At 40.8% G+C, this 19403-nt stretch overlaps 3 protein-coding genes across 5 annotated transcripts; 1 reads left to right on the forward strand and 2 right to left on the reverse strand.

Moving 5' to 3' along the window:
• Positions 1-97: 97 nt before the first annotated feature.
• Positions 98-1556, reverse strand: lrrc10 (leucine rich repeat containing 10). Its single transcript, XM_072435367.1, has 2 exons — positions 1382-1556; positions 98-1278 (listed from the first exon to the last, which is right to left on the reverse strand). Exon 2 carries the CDS (start codon positions 1230-1232, stop codon positions 402-404), a length of 831 nt encoding a protein of 276 aa, XP_072291468.1. The 5' UTR covers positions 1233-1278; positions 1382-1556; the 3' UTR covers positions 98-401.
• A 534-nt stretch (positions 1557-2090) lies between these two features.
• On the forward strand, positions 2091-7275 carry cnot2 (CCR4-NOT transcription complex, subunit 2). 3 transcript variants are annotated; one of them, XR_011924513.1, is made up of 16 exons: positions 2091-2198; positions 3074-3202; positions 3287-3359; positions 3515-3665; positions 3779-3958; positions 4030-4109; positions 4194-4319; positions 4397-4521; positions 4601-4721; positions 4809-4965; positions 5358-5419; positions 5532-5581; positions 5677-5777; positions 5846-5990; positions 6061-6702; positions 6744-7275. XR_011924513.1 is itself a non-coding variant. In XM_072435132.1 (15 exons), the coding sequence occupies exons 1-15, from the start codon at positions 2175-2177 to the stop codon at positions 6145-6147; spliced, it is 1611 nt and encodes a 536-aa protein (XP_072291233.1). In that variant the 5' UTR covers positions 2091-2174; the 3' UTR covers positions 6148-7275. The 3 variants fall into 3 exon arrangements, 2 of the variants coding, with proteins under 2 accessions (XP_072291233.1, XP_072291234.1); XM_072435132.1 differs by having other exon boundaries at positions 6061-7275; XM_072435133.1 differs by having other exon boundaries at positions 3518-3665; positions 6061-7275.
• Positions 7276-7860: 585 nt separating this feature from the next.
• Positions 7861-17465, reverse strand: washc4 (WASH complex subunit 4). The gene is made up of 32 exons (XM_072435129.1): positions 17290-17465; positions 15938-16077; positions 15823-15876; positions 15676-15741; positions 15549-15594; positions 15393-15460; positions 15253-15335; positions 15128-15170; positions 14948-15051; positions 14757-14877; positions 13683-13806; positions 13484-13611; positions 13244-13404; positions 12823-12949; positions 12618-12743; positions 12419-12526; positions 12203-12349; positions 11913-11992; positions 11723-11828; positions 11495-11611; positions 11251-11419; positions 11018-11172; positions 10405-10479; positions 10081-10320; positions 9415-9523; positions 9256-9322; positions 9096-9182; positions 8811-8958; positions 8631-8727; positions 8353-8549; positions 8172-8268; positions 7861-7938 (listed from the first exon to the last, which is right to left on the reverse strand). Exons 1-32 carry the CDS (start codon positions 17348-17350, stop codon positions 7874-7876), a joined length of 3516 nt encoding a protein of 1171 aa, XP_072291230.1. The 5' UTR covers positions 17351-17465; the 3' UTR covers positions 7861-7873.
• Between the last annotated feature and the right edge of the window lie 1938 nt (positions 17466-19403).

Genomic DNA, 19403 nt, shown 5'->3' on the forward strand with positions numbered 1-19403 from the left:
CGTACTGAGCTCTTTTTGAAGCTAAATAGAGGAGATATTATGGGCCATTAGCAAGATTTTTCAATGCCACAGACTCACTCTGTCAAATAAATAATGCATTGGCGGTGATAGAGCATCTACTAATTTAATTCAATCCTTTATCATTTTGAATTTAGCCTCAGCAGCTGCTCTCAGTCTCTAAATAAACAGTGTCTAACTTTAATGTTATGATTTACAGAAAATATGTATCTTCTCTAATGTGTATTCTCTAAATCTATTAATATTGGCAAATGATTGTCTTTTACCATATATGGTTCAAATACCAGTGCCCCCGCTCCAGACTTGCATGCCCAGTTTTGAGTGGCCCACTTGAGGTGTTCTGTGTCCGACCTTTCAGTCACATAGCTCATAGTAAAGGACGTTTAAGAGTCCTGTTGCTCCTCACTGTGCTGTCCCTCCTCTGTTACCTCAGCACTATTCTCACTGGTCACTTTCGGTGTGTCTTCTTCAATCTCGGGATCGGGACAGTCTGCCCACCGGCCCACTCTCTTCACACCTTCATTCACCGCTGGGGCGTTCACACAGGGGTTGTGATCATAGATAATAAGTTTTAACCCTTCCATGTGAGATAAACCTGGGAAGTAGCGTATTTTGTTTCGATCCACATCAATAACGGCAAGACAGTGCATTTCTAACAATACTGGTGGAAATTCTGTTAATTGGTTTCCCGCAAGCCAGATACTTTTCAGCCCATGTAATCTTTTTAGTTCTTCTGGTAAACTCTCTATCTGGTTGTAACCCAAGTGCAGAGTTTTTAGATTGGGGAGTTCACATATTACCTTGGGGAAAATAGTGAAGCAATTAGTCTCCAGCCACAAAGTATTAAGCTCCTTGAGATTTCTAATTTCAGAGGGGAGGCTGTACAGCATGTTGTTGCCCAGGTAAAGGATGCTCAGCTGGGGTAGTCTGCAAACCGCTTCAGGGAAATCTTCAAAGCAGTTACAGTCCAGAGCCAAGAGCTGCAGGTTCCTCAGCCGCTTTAGTTCAGGTGGTAGGCTGCTGAGTTTGTTGCTGCTGAGGTAGACCTTCATGAGTTCCTCAAAGACACAGGTAGAGGCAGGCAGGCGGCGCAGCTGACGACTGCTTAGGTCCAGCGTCCGATCCAGTGGCATTTCCTTCAGCTCTCCCACCAAGAACTGCTGTATGCGTTCAGAGGGGATGAAGGTAATGACGCCTCGCATGGCATTTCCCATCTTTACTTTCAAGTGGATTTCAGATCATGCCTCCATCAATATTTGGCTATAATAGACAACAATTACAATATGAAAAAAAATCTGATTTAAGTAGATATTAAATTTAACTTAAATTCTGTAAATCATTATAATATTTTCAAAGCACTTACTTTCATCATGCTGATGTCATGACCTCAAACACCAGGACATTTGTTTACTCAGCCGAGTAAGATGAGACAGTCTCTGGACAGATATTCTCCGTGCAGGCGATTATCTCTCTGAGGCTCTCGGCTTTGTCCTGACTTTTGAGGGCGATAGCAACCACTGGCTGCTTTCTCCTCCCTGTTTGTGCCTAATGAGTTTTTCCCCCCTCCTTTTCAACTCTAACCCAAGACAGAGGTGTGATCAGTTGCAAAGGCAGAAGAATAGCTTGGAATAGTTCATACCGAGGCAACATTTGTGTAAAAGTTTAATTCAGGGCAGGAATATATATATATATATATATATATATATATATATATATATATATATATATATATATATATATATATGAAAGTATTTCATTTCCCTTAACCTTATCTGAGGCCACCTCTGTTTTCTGTTGACAGACAGCCTGCTCAAGCACATATCCACCTTATCTGCCTTGCCTCAAGCAGACAGGGGCGACATGGACTAATGCCAAGCCGGCATAAAATGACTGGGAAAAAAACAATATTATCATGTAGTTTTCAATGTGGGATTGAAACAAATGGCTGCTTGAAAGTGTTCAGTTTTGAACTGTTTGTTAATCAGCTGTAGCCTAAACAATCAGCAATATATTTTGTATCTAAATGTATACAATATCAGCATAAAGTAACTTTTAACTGGTGGCCTAATGTTTGTATACGGAAGTACTCTGCGGGTTGAGAGGTCAGAGTGCAAAGGTTTTCTGTTTTTTACTCTGAACAGCCATCTTGGATCTAAATGCTAAGAAGAGAAATTGATGCGGTAAGTTTGAGTGCTTTTTTGGTTTTTAATTGTCTCTATGGGTCTGATTTCCTGTTAGTCGTAATGTTTTATCCGCGGGTTTAGTCACGACACCACCCCGGGTCTGAGCTCCTCTGGCCCCGGGTCTGTGACTGTGGTTGTGTCTCACGGAGCCGTGTCCATAGACACAGCTGACTCTGGCTCTGTCTTTGCTCTGCAGGGCCTGGTGTTTCTCACAGATGTGTGTAGTTTTACTGTGGAATAATAAAGTGTTAATTGTCTTCAGAGCCATTACACGCACTCGCTATTTTAGCATGGTTTATTTTTTAAGCTGACAGGGAGCGTAGCAAAGTAATTTAGCTTGTGCTAATGTTGCTGGAGCTAAGTAGCTTTAGCATTGGTGTTGGATGCATGTTTTAGTAAGTCAAACTTTGTTTTTCTGCCTAGCATCTTTGACCAAAATAAGAGCTTGGTTATTTTTTTCAACTTTAAGTTTCTTCGATTAGTTAAAACTTGGCTAAAGAAAAAGTCACGTTATTATTTTGAAAGTTCAGACATTTCACTTGAAACAACAAAATCATGTTACGGTTTTTATTTGATAATAAGGAATACGTGAAAATAAGATTCATTTATAATAATTGATTGATTTGTTTGAGTAGACTTAACCCGGTTCTGTATATTTTAAATTGTTTTATATAATTTGTCTTGTGTTATTGAATGGTGAGGGCTCAAGTTCATTTTGATGATCTACAGAGTAACGTTAAATATACAATTAAATCACACATACTGTATAATACTGACTGCCCTTTACTTTATCCCACACTCCATAGACATTTTTTATACAACTGGTTGGTTGATCTCTTAATACTATACATTCTGAAATTATTTTTGTACAGGAGGCTAAAGGCATGTTTGGAGCTAGAAAAAAATTTCCTGATTTTGTGGAGGTAGTCGATAATGACTTCACAGATGATGGCATGTACTACAACCAGCAATCGATGTTTCCCCATCGGACAGACAAAGACGTGAGTGGTCTTCATTAATCTGTGTTGTGTAGAAGATGAGCTTGAGACTTACATTATTTCTTGATCTCTGATATTATCCTGAAGATGCTGTCTTCTCCCTCACCGTCGTCATCAAGCCAACTATCACAGCTTGGTGCAAGTTTGTACGGTACACAAAGTAAGTTATTTAGCTATTTAATTGTCTTTTACACTCATTAGTGTCAGAGGTGTCGTGAATATTGACTGAACATGCTGTGTACTTAATGCCTGTTGTAAGGATCCGTCTCTGACTGTGCTCTTACATTTTCATGAAAATCTTGTATTTTTTGTCAGCAGGTGCACTTGGTTTCTCGGTAAGGGGAATGGGCAACAGTACACCTCAGTTAAACCGAAATCTTACTCAAGGCAACCAGTTACCAAGTCATATTACCCCCACAACAGGGGTCCCAACCATGTCCCTTCATACACCTCCATCACCAAGCAGGTACAGATACTCGTGTATTTCAATGAACCAGGGTCAGCTTAGATACCTCACAAATCATCACCTGAAAAGAAACGATACAATGAAATCTACTCATATTTGATTATGGTAAATAGGGGGACTTTGCCAATGAACAGGAACATGCTAAATCACTCTCAAGTTGGTCAAGGCCTTGGGATCAGTGGCAGAACCAACAGTATGAGCAGCTCTGGACTTGGAAGCCCAAACCGAAGCTCACCAAGTATCATCTGTATGCCCAAGCAACAGCCAGCACGCCAGCCCTTCACCATCAACAGGTAGCGTTGTTGTACCAGGCTCAACAATTGCAAAATGGTGATAATACTAACTGAATTTTGATTGTGCTTAGCATGTCCGGCTTTGGAATGAACCGTAATCAGGCATTTGGAATGAACAATTCATTATCAGGGAGCATCTTCAATGGCACAGGTTTGTCCAAGCCATGCATGCATACACAATATATTTTGATTGTATATTTGAGATAATTTCTCTTGATTTATAATGTCTATGCAGATGGTAGTGACAACATTACAGGGCTGGATCTGTCAGATTTCCCTGCATTAGCAGATCGGAGTAGAAGAGAAGGGACTGGAAACCCTACAGCAGTGCTCAGCCAGCTCTCTGGTCGGGCTCCTTATGGTAACTGAAAACGTGGATTACCCATCTTTTTTAGCAAATCTTTTGTTAATATATTATCTTTCCTCTATGCACTCAAGTTGGCATGGTGACTAAGCCATCTACTGATTCAACACAAGATTTTTCTATCCACAACGAAGACTTCCCAGCACTTCCTGGTCCAAACTATAAGGACCCAACGTTAAACAGCGATGACAACAAAAATGTATGTTTCTGTTATTGTTACACCTAAAATACATGTGTAATGACTCAGTGTTACAGAATGTGTTTTAAATATTCTTCAGAATTTAAATGTCACAACCAAAAACTCATGTAACACGGATGGGCCAAAGTTCCCTGGAGACAAGCCTGTATCGGTTCAGAATAATAATAACCAGAAGAAAGGAATCCAGGTGTTGCCTGATGGTAAGCTGCGCTTGAAGCTCTCCATTATCTGCTGTATTTGTTGTTTGTGTTGTGATATGTTTAAGCTCTGTGTTATTCTCCTGATAGGTCGGGTGACAAACATTCCTGGAGGAATGGTAACGGACCAATTTGGGATGATCGGCCTGCTGACTTTTATCCGTGCCGCTGAGACCGATCCAGGGATGGTTCATCTGGCACTAGGAAGTGACCTCACAACCCTTGGGCTTAACCTGAACTCACCTGAGTATGATGACCGTTATAAAGGCTACAAGCCTTGATTTTGATAAGATCTGTGATTTATAATTTCAAACTAGCGTTCATTTCACACCCATTTAAACATGTCCAGGAGCATTAACATTTGAGAGAAAGATTAAATATGAACTGCTAAAGTAATAAATAAATACATATTTGCATTTCAGAATGTTTGTGGAGATCTAAACTACTAAAGTCATTTTCATTAAAAAACAGAAAATGTACCTAAATGTTACCTAAATACAGCTTTTCTGATTTGATACTTGTGCCAAATTGTAATTTTGATTCTATTGCGATACATTGTGCTGCCCTTCTCCTGCATGTGTTAAATTATGAATGTTATGTAGTTTTAACTGTTGTGATAGTACCTTTTTTCTCTCACAGAAATCTATACCCAAAGTTTGCGTCGCCTTGGGCATCAGCACCTTGTCGACCTCAGGACATTGGTATTTTCTTTTTTATCAGACGATATATTACAATGCTCTAGTTAAAGATGAATGGTTTTGCCACACAATTTCCCATTTTGGCCAAAAATATATTTTGTGCATTTCTTTTCAGACTTTCATGTCCCATCTGAGTATTTGACCAATATCCACATAAGAGACAAGGTACTAACCCTTTTTTTTAAATTAATATGTATTGCAACAGAAAATGGAAATGAGCCTAAACAAATACAAAAGTAAGTCTGTGGTTGCTTCTCTAGTTGGCTGCCATTAAACTGGCTCGATATGGGGAGGACCTGTTGTTCTATCTGTACTACATGAATGGTGGAGACCTACTACAGCTTCTGGCAGCAGTTGAGCTGTAAGTAACCCGTCCACACTAACCACTGTGGGGTTTTCTACATTAATTATACGTACATCATCTGTTAGCTTTAATCGGGACTGGCGGTACCACAAAGAGGAAAGAGTTTGGATAACACGAGCGCCTGGCATGGAGCCCACCCTGAAGACCAATACTTACGAACGAGGAACATACTACTTCTTTGATTGTCTTAACTGGAGAAAAGTAGCCAAGGTATGTTTACAATATTTATTGATGAATATTCAGTATGTTTTTTGTATCTCATCCTTCGTAAATTGTGTAGGAATTTCATCTTGAATATGACAAGCTCGAAGAAAGACCTCATGTGCCAACAACATTCAACTATAACCCAGCACAGCAGGCCTTCTAAGGCCGACCGGTCCAAGGCCACAGCGACTCATGTACACACCAGTCTGGCTCCAGGACTTTGGGGCAGTTTACAGTTTGGTTTTTAATCCGTGAGGATGCTACAGGGCTGTTTGACTGCAGAAGCTGTGGCCACTGTCACATTGTCCTGCCTTTTCCATATACATGCTGCCCAAACACCAACACTTGTTCTGATTTTATCTTTTCTGTTGCTCCCGTTATCAGTCTTGTTTTGAGCAGGGTCTGTGATGTTTACACCTGAGTTTGTAATGTTTATTTCTCTTTAAGGACTCTCCACACAAGGCGTAAAATCAGATTTTAAAAACGTTTGAGAAAAGCAGGGAAATCAAACTCTTCTCAAATATAAGTAAATATAGAGAGACGTGCAGTGTTTATTGTTGCACTACGTTTAGTAATAAAAAACACAGAATTGATTTGTGCTTTTTTATGTCAACACTCCATAAAATCTCTTTATTCGGGGAGTGCAACAACGTAATTCGCTGCATACTTTTTTTTTACATTCTTTATACAATTCTTCTACTCCAGACAGACCCGTTTAGTTTTTTTTTTAAACAAACTTTACCGTTGCTATTTTCTGAGTTCTGTGCGGTTCAGGCGAGTAAGAGACTACATTTGTTTTCACAAATGTGCAGTTGTCCGCAGAAAGAGGTAAATGGCTACACAATTTCCCTCAGAGCAAGCAAAACTTTCCAGTCTGTTAAATTTTTTGTAAGAAATGTGTAATGTAAATGTTTGATTCTTTGCATCACATAATTTAGTATGTACAGATATGTATATATGATTGCTCTATATAAATATATGTATGTACATATATATTGACATCTATTTTGGAAGAAATTTGCCCTGCCTTGTAACCTAGTTTTTAATGGGGTGAGCAGCATGGTGCAATATGTAGATGTTACAGAATATTGAGCTGGTGGGCAGCGTGTCACTTGGCACTGTGGACATTTATACAAATAAGGTATTTGTTTCATACCTCAAGCTAACGAATGAGGGTTAAGTGAAAGCTGTTTAAACAGCATTGGCAGCATTTCATTGGATGAGGAAACTGAAGAGATGAGACCAATCTTGTACTTTTTAGGTTTTATTTGTATTAAAGATAAGGCTTTACCGACTGTTTATTCTATATTTGCACCACAAACACGAACATTGTTAAAGTGCATTTATTAGAAAATGGATTTGGAATGACAACCTACAAATGTATCCCTTCAACATAGAATATGTGTGTACACCTGAACTGTACATTACTGACATACAGTAAATTACTTGTGCCAGTTTAACATCTTATGTATTAAGACTTCCAAATGTTCACATTTGATACAGCCAAATGGCACTAATGGGGACAACAAAACTGAAAACAGTAGTTTGATTAACTACCAAATTAAGACATTAAATAAAATGGACCTCTGATTAGCAAGAAACAGATGTCAAACACTTGCAACAGCTGTTCACTCTGACCCTGCGCTCATGACAAAATATCCTTTAAAATGATGCACAAGTCTTGCAATGCTACAATAAAACATTTCATAAAAAGCTGAAGTGTCAACGTTTTAGTTTACAAAGATGTGGTGCGTAACAGGTGCACATACTGTAATTAGGTACATTCTAGTAGCGCAGGCTATTTTTCACATTTCATATTTTAACAGCATAAGCACCTTCGTCATGGTTTTGGCAACAACTCTTGGTTTCACAAACATTTTTAGTTTAGATCATTTTGAAGCGGTCTCAGAAACAGCTGAGCTGCTTGAATTTTCCCCAGCGTTGGAAGCTTGTTCTGTGGAAGAAAGACAAAGACATTTTAGAGAAAGTAATGCCTCATTTGCGCAAGAGCGGCCCATGGTAAAAAAGGTAGTCATCTGGATGCTTTTGAAATAGTTTTAAACATTGTCAAGATGACTACCTTTGAAAACTTTAGACCGTTACAGAGTTTGTTCTGAAAATAAATCAAGTGTCAGTGCTCCTCCAGCATGATACAAATGGTATAAAATAAAGCCCATTATTTTCCACCTTTGTCTTTCTTTTCCTGGGTCTCTTCTGCTGCAGTCTTGTCTGCTCTGAAGAATATCCTGGCACTGCTCAGTGAAAAGTACAACAGCTCAAACTCCTGTAGAAGTGGAAACAAAAACATGGAGACTTTGTAAGTAAGAGGTTTAACATTTGAAAAATACACATTGGGCAAAGACTATACCTGAAGATATACATCGAGCCTCTTCTGTGTGAGATTCATTGTTTGCAAGAGTTTTTCATCCTGACTGGTTGACTGGACCGTCTGCTCCTTCACTACAGCGTTCATCTCTCTCTTGTATTTATCCCGGACTGCCTGAAACCAGTGCAACGAGTCAAACTCCAGGTACTGGTCCAGCAGCTTCAGAATGTAGGCCACACCTAATACAGAAAAATGAAATACCATCCCATGAGAGCAGTAATTTAACATCCAAAATGATTCAAACAACTTCAAGTATTTACCCATGGCAAAACCGTCGTCTGTAAAGGCCGCTCCAGTTTTATTTTTCTTGTTCAGTTTCTCTTTGCAGCTGATGGAATGCTCTACAAAATTAACAGTCTAAAAAACAAAAAGGGATTTACTTTTTAACAGATGTGAAAACAAAATTAAAATCCCTTGAAATAGTAGATAATGTAAATTACCAGAGGAGGTACAATCATGTAGAAGTTTCTCAAATGCATGTTTTTTGTGCTGCGAAACTCTGGTGCAAACACTGCCACGAGCATCTTGAAATACTCCGTCCCCTCGGCAGAGTTACTGGTCAGATCTCCCAACACGGCATCTAAAACGCTGGAAAATGGACAATTTAAAAAAACGTACATTTCCAAAAGTATGAGAGACAGGCTTGATGTACCAGTCTGCAGTGCCCCCTACAGGCGTAACGATAAAACAAGAGAAGTAATGTGTTGAGTCAGTAGATTTCATACCCGGCAGCTCTCTGGGTTTCTGCGGACAATCCCTCTTCCTTTACCAGCTCCTCAAAGTTTACAATGTCCTCCAAATCCGGAACAAACCTGGAAACATTGAGGCACAAAACTTACAAATGATAAATAAGTGGCACACCGGGACAGAGAATGTGTGACTGACCTTATGGCGCTGCTGCAACAGTGAAGCCCTCCTGAACGGATCATTCGCACATAACCCATCGCATTGCCTAAAAAGGAAGAAACGAAAAAGAGAAGCAAGGGGTGGGCAACTTTAGAGTCATTTTTATTAGACCAACATTATATTATTGTGTAAACGTACCAATCTGACCGATGAGTTGTCTGAATTGATCCAAGTAACTCTGGCCGTCGGGTGTAATGCCGAGTTTCCTTATGCCACGGTTAAATTTCTCAGCTCGTTCGAATGGATACTACAAAAGAAAGGTCTTAAGTTGGACAGTTGTGTCAATGAGCAATACAAAACAAAATATTGCAGCTTTTGAACGGTGAAAAGCCCTCGAAAGTTCAGTCACGGCAGCCACAGACCGACTGCAGTAACTGAACTTGTATTTCTTTCACGACTCAATTTGTATTTTTCCAATCTCATATTGTTAAGTCTCAAAAGAAAAAAACGCTTGAAGCTTAAAGGCACAATAGGTAATTTTTCTGGTAGAGTCCACCTGCTCTTCTCCATAAAGATGTAATTACGTCATCTGAAATCTTTGCATTTATTCAAATAAAGGTGCTCGCCTTGCCACAGATCTGACCTGTTATAACTATATGCCATTATAATGAATTGGGACGGACCCGGAAGTTAACAACACCATTACATCTCAACAGGTAGCAGACACTCCATCAGAAAAACCACAGACTGCAGCTTTAACACTGATTAGTTCCAAAATAACTGCAGTAATACAGTATATATCATTTTCTTATCGAATCCCAGCGTTATATTCTTAAAGATTTCCCCACGCTAACGCAGTCTCACCTTCTGATCGGACTGGTCCTTGGTCTCCCTGAAGAAGCGGATGTCTTTGATCAGTCGGGACTTGATGTGCTCGTCGTACATGAACTGGCTGAATATGTAGAACTTCTTGCGCAGAAACTGGTACGTAAAATTCACCGTGGTGTTCATGATGCCAGTGCCGTGCGTCCGGATGGAGTTGGCGATGTGCCGGATGTTGATCGTGTTCAGGTGCTTGTTGTTACTCGCCTTCTCAATGAAGATCTGAGCAGAACAAACAGACAAATTAATCGAAGCAAGAGAATAGAATCATGTAGTGAACAATATAGTAAAATCTAAACTTTGTACCTGGTTGTTGAGGTTGTAAAGGTAGCGCGAGACAAAGACGTGGATGTTCCTCATGATCTCCAAAACGTCCAAACCCTGTGAAAACGGTGTCGCATTCTCAATCAGTGAAGTATTTTTGTAATATCCCATTTAAAAACACAACAACTTGCGCTCGGATAAATGCTGATATTTCGACCCACACCATCCTCAACCGAAAAATAAATAAATAAAGAACAGAAATAATGTTTGCAAATGAGGTTATACAATCAGGAGCGCGCACATTCTAAACTCAATCGGGAGCATTAAAGTTTGAAATAAAGAGTGAAATATGAAGAGCTAAACCTAGACAAGAAGCCGCTACATTTCAGAACATGTTTGCGGCGGTCTAAAGATCTATGGTCTAAAGATATTTCAGAATGTTATCCGTTTGTGCCGCCTTTGCAATAAAAAATGTAATATGTAGTTAATATGGGCAAATTGCAATTAAATCTCAGCTGTAGCACCGTCGTGTGGGAATAAAAACAACCAAACAAATTCACGTCGCCAACAAATAAGTACAAACAACTTAAAAATCTGTTATTTTGGATTAATTTGACACTCCCCGCTCTTTGTTTACGTAAAACGCTGTCTCTACCTGTTCTAGAGTCTGACTGGGGAGATGAGCCTCTGTCATTGTCAGTCCATATCTCTGCGTGGCAAGATTTCTCATCTCGCTGTAGGTGGCCCAGTCGTGCAGAGCGACCGTCGTCAAGTTGTAGAAGGTTTTATCCAGGTAATGAGTCACATATGCTGCGCGGAGAAAACAGATTTAGGTTTGAAACATTTGACATTTCCTCCGTTAGACGCGGTGATCGAGTTTTGCGTCACCTTTGATGTGAATGAATCGGTTGAAGAAGCGAATGGGTTTGAGCGAGAAAAAGTGGGCGTGGTCCTTCATGCCCACTTTGAAAGGGTTTCTGTCATCGAGCTTCAGGTGAGTGTGCACGGAGAGACGCAAGTCCTTCTCGATCTCTTTGCACAGTTTGTCCAGGAGGTGCTGCCGACGGACAAAACATTAACGCGCATACCGTCATAGTACGGTAAAGTTGTAAAGTAAACGCGCATTCTTTACCTCACTAAAAACCTCCATGATCTCTTTATCGTAGCTCTGTAGAAGCTGGTCACACGACTCAGTATGTTTGGCGTGCATCATTGAAGGCACGCAGTCTCTCAGGGCGCTGAACATGTACTGCTCCGGACAATTACAAAGAACAACAACCACAATGAGACTTTCTTTTTAAACTGCAGTGAAGCCAAAGCCAAGGAGAAACCAGATTGTGTTTGTGCCGGTGATGCTTACGTGTATTCTTGCTGCATCCACGGCATTGTCGTACACGTCGTGCAAATAGATGGGAAATACAGCTCTGTGCCAGTAAAGGAAGCTACAGTCACACTGAAGTTTAACTCTGGGGAGAATATGGAAATTCTTGGGTCAAAAACAGGCATGAAAGTAAATGGCTCACGGGACATTTAGGGCTGAAAAGTTTCACCTTTCACTAAGCTCGCTGATGAGATCCAGCTTTTTTAGGACAAGTTGCAACGGAAGAAGCTCCTCATCTTTAAATGTTTTCTAACGTGAAAGGGAAAAAAAATTATGATTACCGTACATTTTTTTTTATGGTGTCATTTGTCTTTTGTATGTTCTTTTAATCGTTTTAAATTGTTCTATATCGACCCCCAGGTGTACGAGAAGTTTCAATTCTAATTCTTCTTAATATTAACATAATACTAGCCTAATATATTAGCATAATACTTGTAGTCAGTTACATTAGATGCTTACCAACTGGGTGCCCACGCAAAGAGCCAGCGCCACCACAAGGCGGCGCTCTTTTGTGCTTGGGCCACTGAGTGCATTTTCTGCGAGTACCAAAGACGAGAGCACGTCGAGGCGCTGCTCACTGTACTTTTTGTCCGAGGTGACCCTTTTCTACGCAGAACGACATTGGTTAGACATGACACTTCACACACGCTTTCTGTGCATTTTTTCCAAACTCACCTTTGCGACGTTGATGGCATTAAGAGCCTGACACTGCAGCTGCAGACTGATGTGGGAAACGGAGTCGGCAACAACAATGGAGCGCCTAAAAAATGTGTGCTCCACGGACTGGAAACAATAACGTCACATTAATGACTCGTGAATGCCATGAAATCCAACTGTAAACGCAACGCTAATTATAATTCGTTACACAACACACCTTTAGAAGCTCCACGAGTCGACACAAGGCTTTGACAGATGCTTTGGTCATGGGCCGCTGCATTGACATGTACATGTTCATGGTAGTCTTGATAATGGTGCTGATGCTGTATGCGTACAGGATGCCCTACAGAGAAGCGGCGACGGGAAACGTTTTAATCTACGACAAACATGTTTGAGGCTTTACGCGCCGAGCTACACTTTACCTGTAAAAACACATTACACCTGCTGTTGAGATCCTCGACTAACTTGTCACTTTTGTGCTCTTTAGACAAGATGGACTCCATTTTCATCATCCAAGAAGTTACAAACACATAGTAGGACTGGACATCCCTGGAAAGAAAGAAAGACTCCACGTTGTATTACCGGTATGTCTTATGTATTGCTCTACATCCAAGTTAGTTTTGATGAATAAGCAACACTAGAGACTTGGTTTTACAGTGACATTTTTAAATTATCATGGGTGCATCAACTGTCAAATCCTGACCTTCACATTAGGAAGAATTAAGTGTATAGATAGTCACAATATCTTCATTTAACATAAATACTGTCATTTTGGTGCCCCAATCTCCTTCACAAAGTGCCAAAACACAACACATTTCTCTCACACTACACAGTTAAACTTACTTGACCAGCGTCTGTGCTCTTTGCTGCAGGTATGTGTCCCTTTGCGCTTTAATTGACTGAATACTTTTCTTATCCATCAACTTGGCAGCGGCGGGGACTTTCGACGTGAGAAAATTGTCAGGAAACCAGATTATATTGGCGGTCAATGTGACAGCCGGTACCTGAGTAAAAGAGCACGCAAAAAGAGAATGAGGACAAAATGTTAGAACGTAAACATTGAACAATAAGGGGATTGATTACCTTTTTACAAACATCAAGCAGGGATTTGTAGAGCTTTTTGTCAACACTTCTGAAGATGTGGAAATGAAGAACAAATAAACAGCAAACTCCAGCATATTTATCCCTCTGGTCTATCTCAGACGGTTCTCCTGAAAACAAAAGAAAGTCTTCACTGATTAACTACACGTTGTTCGGATGTTTTCAGTGACAGTTAACTCACCAATCTTTGACTCAATGTTGGTGAAGATATTGCGGATGTTGAGAGCAAACTCTTCGGCAAAGGCACTATTTTTGGCAACTGCGACGCCTTCTCCAGGATCGTCAAACCGTTGCTCCACACAAGCCTAAAACAAAGGTAAAATGACTTCAAATCTACAATAAATATTACTATATGATGCGCACAGGTAAGTAAAAATGTAATTCAAGAAGCTGCAGGTTACATATAAATATGCACTTTGTATGTTATTGGGGGTTCAGTCTGACATTCGAATTTATGAGGTTTGTTTATATTATATTAAATTAAACGCCTGAACAGAGCAATATATTGAAGTGTAAATACTGTGAACGCTGTTTTGAAGATGAGCAAAATTTTAATATTGAGTACATCATTTATAGTTAAAACAATGCTACAGAAAGAGTTGATTCAAAATAAGAATTGAAAAAAAGTTATGTTGTATATGTTAAAATAAGGTAAAAGTAATTGTGTGATTAATTTTACAGACATTTCACATTAGTCTTAAAAAACATTTTTACACATTTCTTTTGGTTTGATATAATATTGTCTAAATATATTTTTGCCAATATTGTCCACCCCTTCGCCTCCACAGAGCAGTGTCGGGTACACCTCTCTAAGGACTGTTGAATCATACTTTAGTTTACTTTTTAATTGTCTTTAGTCTGAAATAAAGCTTGATTGACCCGATTATTACACTAAACTTAAAGGAGCACTTCAGATATGTAGAGAGTCTGCCACTTGCCCGTTTCCAAGGAAATGTCATTACTTTGCCTGCGATGTTTCACAGTATAGCATTAAACGCATCTATATAGCTTTTTTAATTACACAACAGGTTTTTATTGCTAAAAAATCCATGGGTTTCAGAATGATGGAAAACGGGACTGTTGCCATAGCATTTACCAATTTAAAACTATGAAACTCCTCAAAATGTTGCATATAACATGAATAGCTTGAAAAACATGCTTTCTATTCTATTGGAATCTCCACAGATTGACAGCACTTGGCCTGGGGGTGCCACCCGTTTCCATGGTGATAGAAAGCTACATGTGCAAGAGTTACCTGGAGTATCATGCCGTCTAAAAGTTGTCCCTCAAGTTTCAGCAGCAGCTTCTCAAACGGTTTCAGTTTGTCTTCAGGGATCGAGAATTTCCCTGGATTGTGGTGCACAGACTTTAATAACCTGCAATACAGAATCCATTTGTTATAGGTGACCAAATTATACCTGTATATTATTATTATGCCTTTCTAACCTCTTATACATCTTCCAGTGATCTTTTAGTGTGCCATGATTTTCCATGATTTCATCAAGTGTGAGCAATACCACCAGGAGCTCTCCAAGGTGCTCGTAAAGAATCTGAAGAACAAAAACAACACAATAAACTTACTGGAAATGTTAAACTACAAATGGACGTTTCACCAAAGAGACATACTTGGAAATGGACACCTGAAGACTCAATGATTTTTGTTGCACTTCTACAAAAAGCAATAGTATATTTAGTAAATCACAAAAGCATCAACATAAAGAGCATTCGATGAGAGGAAAGCAATCATTTACTTATTGCTGTTGTAAAGTGCAGCCAGTTGATGAACCACGTTAATCACAACTTCATAACATCTTGCCACGAAACAGGATAGTTCCTGGAAAGAAAGTATTAGTCACATATTTTTACACCTAATTAACTTATTTTTTCTTACCTGAAGAAAAGAGATGAATCGACCCATTTGGATTTGGGACTCTCCTTCAACAACACTAGCATCTGACACTGAAAAAAAAGCCAGTAATTTAACAAAAATATCTAAAACACATGAAATAATAACATTCATACTATGTTGATATGGTGTGCAACTTACCTCCCTCTCCGTAAAACAGAAGGCCATTGTAAAACTTGGTCTCTGCCTGCCCAAAATATAAATCATGTATTAAATAATGCAATTACAACACAAATGTAAATTCGGCTAAAACAGTGACAAACTTTACCTCATACTTGAGCTTTTTTATTTCACTACAAAGTGCTGAGTAGACTGTGATAACTTTATTCAAAACCTGCATTACAAAAGAAAATTGATTAAAAGTTTATTATGTATAGAAGATATTACACACACGTTTTGTAAATACAGCACACACCTTGTTGTCCGTTTTGATTAACTCCAAAAGAGAGGACTGCTCATATGGGAGAAGCTAAAACACACAAAGCGTTTATAAAACAAATGTTTTTCAGGTTACGTGATTATGTGTGTACCTTTAAGGCAATAGGGTCCAGTGTAAAGTCCCACACGTCTCCAATGGAGTCATCCAAAGCCTCCTCAATACCCTTCAGTTGAGACGTGTACTCTTCAAGAAACCTGGAGTAGTTCTTCACTTGAACTTCTGTGTGTATTTCTGTAAGCATAAATCACTTCATACGTTGTAGAGGAGAGAATGCGTAAACGCATTTACAAAGTATGTGCAAAATGGCTCAATGAACTCAATAATTTTAGTTAAATTGACATTTTTAATGTACAAGCTTGAAATTGACAAAAACACGACTAAATCAAAGCTAATTAAGGATTTATGGAAAATAATCTGGACCTTTGCATTTAAAAACACGTATTTTCATTAAAACAACTGTAACTTTTAGGAAGAACCTGTAACTGCAATATATTTGGTTTGTTTGTTGCAATATTGATTATTACATTAGCCAATATTGTATTCTGGATACTTTTGCGATATATTTTGCAGCCCTTGTCCCAACATTATAAAAAGCATTCTTGGAAGAGCGCTCAGATCTACTGGCCAAAGGGTTGGCGGTTCGGTACCAGATTCCACAGATAAATAATTTTGTCTCCTGGGGCAACAGAGATTAACTATTTAAAAATAAATATGATATCCTTTGGGAGTCTTCCAAATGTTGCATACAGCAGGAGGCTGAAGCCTTTTAGGAAAAAAATATGTTCAGACATTTACTTTGCACCTTATTTGTGGAACAAGACACAGAGACTATTTAAAATACTCAATCTCATGACTTTTAATTGCTCTTGTTAAAGATTACCCACAAATCCAGTGCTCTTGCATTGTATACATTTGTGTGTTTAGGTATGTGTCAATTTACTGAACTTCTATTTTAGGGCATTTATATATTTATATTTAAGTGTTATTGTTTGCTTTAACAGGGAACTCATGCAAACGATCATTGAGTTTCACCAGAATAATAATGCATATAAATATAACAATTTGCCTTTTTTGTTTGGTGCTGGTTATAGGCCAGTAAAGTGGGTCCTGGTCTGGTCTATTCCAAGTCTAGTTCCAATTTGGATGTGTTTTATGCACGCAGTGACAGAATGAATGCACTCATGATAGTTTTGCTTGTGCACTTCCTTAAACTTGCACCCTTTAACCAGAAGTTAACCAGTTATTTGCGCAACATTACATTACAATGTGCAACTTTATCCATGCATTTCCAATAAGCTATACATTGGCCAAATAAAAAGCAAATGACAATGAGAAAAGTAGTATAAGAGCTTGCTAGCATTAACATTAGCTTCTGGGTGCTAACGATGCTACTCTCGTCTTTAACGCAGCCTTAGCACATTCCAAACGTCTCTCGACACTTACTTTGCGAACCGTCGTCAAAACGGTCAAATTCCCAGTCAGGGGCGATGGTTTCTGTCGCCATATCCAAATAATCTGTGCCTAAAAAGTCTGCTGTTAAGAAGTGTAGCTGCTGCACAATCCCATGATGTGCCAAGTCTCATGATTTTGTCCAAGTCCGCAAGTGCTCATGGGAAATTGAGTTTATTGCAGAATGGCAGTTGGTTGACGTCTGGTTGATCAACATGGACCAGAGCTTCTCAAAGTGTGGGGCGCGCCAGTTTGAGGGGGCAGAGCCACGGGAGGGGGGGCCGCAAGACATTTGGAGCAATTACGCGCGACAAGCGTGTTTTGAGCAACAGAAAAACGCCAAATGCGGCGGAGGAGTGGGTCAGCTTGCCTCTGTGCCCTTCACATGTTTGCCTCTGTCTCTCCTCTGTCCCTCCTGTGTCTCTCCTCTGTCCCTCCTGTGTCTCTCCTCTGTCCCTCATGTGTCTCTCCTGTCCCTTCTCTTTCTCTCTTCTCTTTCCTCCTCTGTCTCTCCTCTGCCCTTCCTCTGTCCCTCCTGTGTCTCTCCTCTGTCCCTCATGTGTCTCTCCTCTGTCCCTTCTCTTTCTCTCTTCTCTTTCCTCCTCTGTCTCTCCTCTGCCCTTCCTCTGTCCCTCCTGTGTCTCTCCTCTGTCCCTCCTGTGTCTCTCCTCTGTCCCTCATGTGTCTCTCCTCTGTCCCTTCTCTTTCTCTCTTCTCTTTCCTCCTCTGTCTCTCCTCTGCCCTTCCTCTGTCCCTCCTGTGTCTCTCCTCTGTCCCTCATGTGTCTCTCCTCTGTCCCTTCTCTTTCTCTCTTCTCTTTCCTCCTCTGTCTCTCCTCTGTCCCTCCTGTGTCTCTCCTCTGTCCCTCATGTGTCTCTCCTCTGTCCCTTCTCTTTCTCTCTTCTCTTTCCTCCTCTGTCTCTCCTCTGTCCATCCTCTGTCCCTCCTGTGTCTCTCCTCTGTCTCTCCTCTGCCCTTCCTCTGTCCCTCCTGTGTCTCTCCTCTGTCCCTCATGTGTCTCTCCTCTGTCCCTTCTCTTTCTCTCTTCTCTTTCCTCCTCTGTCTCTCCTCTGTCCATCCTCTGTTCCTCCTGTGTCTCTCCTCTGTCCTTCCTCTGTCCCTCCTCTGTCTCTCCTCTGTCTCTCCTCTGTCCCTCCTCTGTCTCTCCTCTGTCCCTCCTCTGTCTCTCCTCTGTCCCTCCTCTGTCTCTCCTCTGTCCCTCCTTTGTCTCTCCTCTGTCTCTCCTCTGTCCCTCCTCTGTCTCTCCTCTGTCCCTCCTCTGTCTCTCCTCTGTCCCTCCTTTGTCTCTCCTCTGTCTCTCCTCTGTCCCTCCTCTGTCTCTCCTCTGTCCCTCCTTTGTCTCTCCTCTGTCTCTCCTCTGTCCCTCCTCTGTCCCTCCTCTGTCTCTCCTCTGTCTCTCCTCTGTCCCTCCTCTGTCCCTCCTCTGTCTCTCCTCTGTCCCTCCTCTGTCTCTCCTCTGTCCCTCCTCTGTCTCTCCTCTGCCCTTCCTCTGTCCCTCCTGTGTCTCTCCTCTGTCCCTCATGTGTCTCTCCTCTGTCCCTTCTCTTTCTCTCTTCTCTTTCCTCCTCTGTCTCTCCTCTGTCCATCCTCTGTTCCTCCTGTGTCTCTCCTCTGTCCTTCCTCTGTCCCTCCTCTGTCTCTCCTCTGTCTCTCCTCTGTCCCTCCTCTGTCTCTCCTCTGTCCCTCCTCTGTCTCTCCTCTGTCCCTCCTCTGTCTCTCCTCTGTCCCTCCTTTGTCTCTCCTCTGTCTCTCCTCTGTCCCTCCTCTGTCTCTCCTCTGTCCCTCCTCTGTCTCTCCTCTGTCCCTCCTTTGTCTCTCCTCTGTCTCTCCTCTGTCCCTCCTCTGTCTCTCCTCTGTCCCTCCTTTGTCTCTCCTCTGTCTCTCCTCTGTCCCTCCTCTGTCCCTCCTCTGTCTCTCCTCTGTCTCTCCTCTGTCCCTCCTCTGTCCCTCCTCTGTCTCTCCTCTGTCCCTCCTCTGTCTCTCCTCTGTCCCTCCTCTGTCTCTCCTCTGTCCCTCCTCTGTCTCTCCTCTGTCTCTCCTCTGTCTCGTGACACGGGCTTCTGTCCTCCCTGTAAAAGGGTTTTGCT

Source organism: Eucyclogobius newberryi, unplaced genomic scaffold (assembly GCF_026437365.1).
Source record: "Eucyclogobius newberryi isolate DKJ021-1_F unplaced genomic scaffold, fEucNew1.0.hap1 SCAF_7, whole genome shotgun sequence".
In the NCBI taxonomy this organism is placed as follows: Eukaryota; Metazoa; Chordata; class Actinopteri; order Gobiiformes; family Gobiidae; genus Eucyclogobius; species Eucyclogobius newberryi.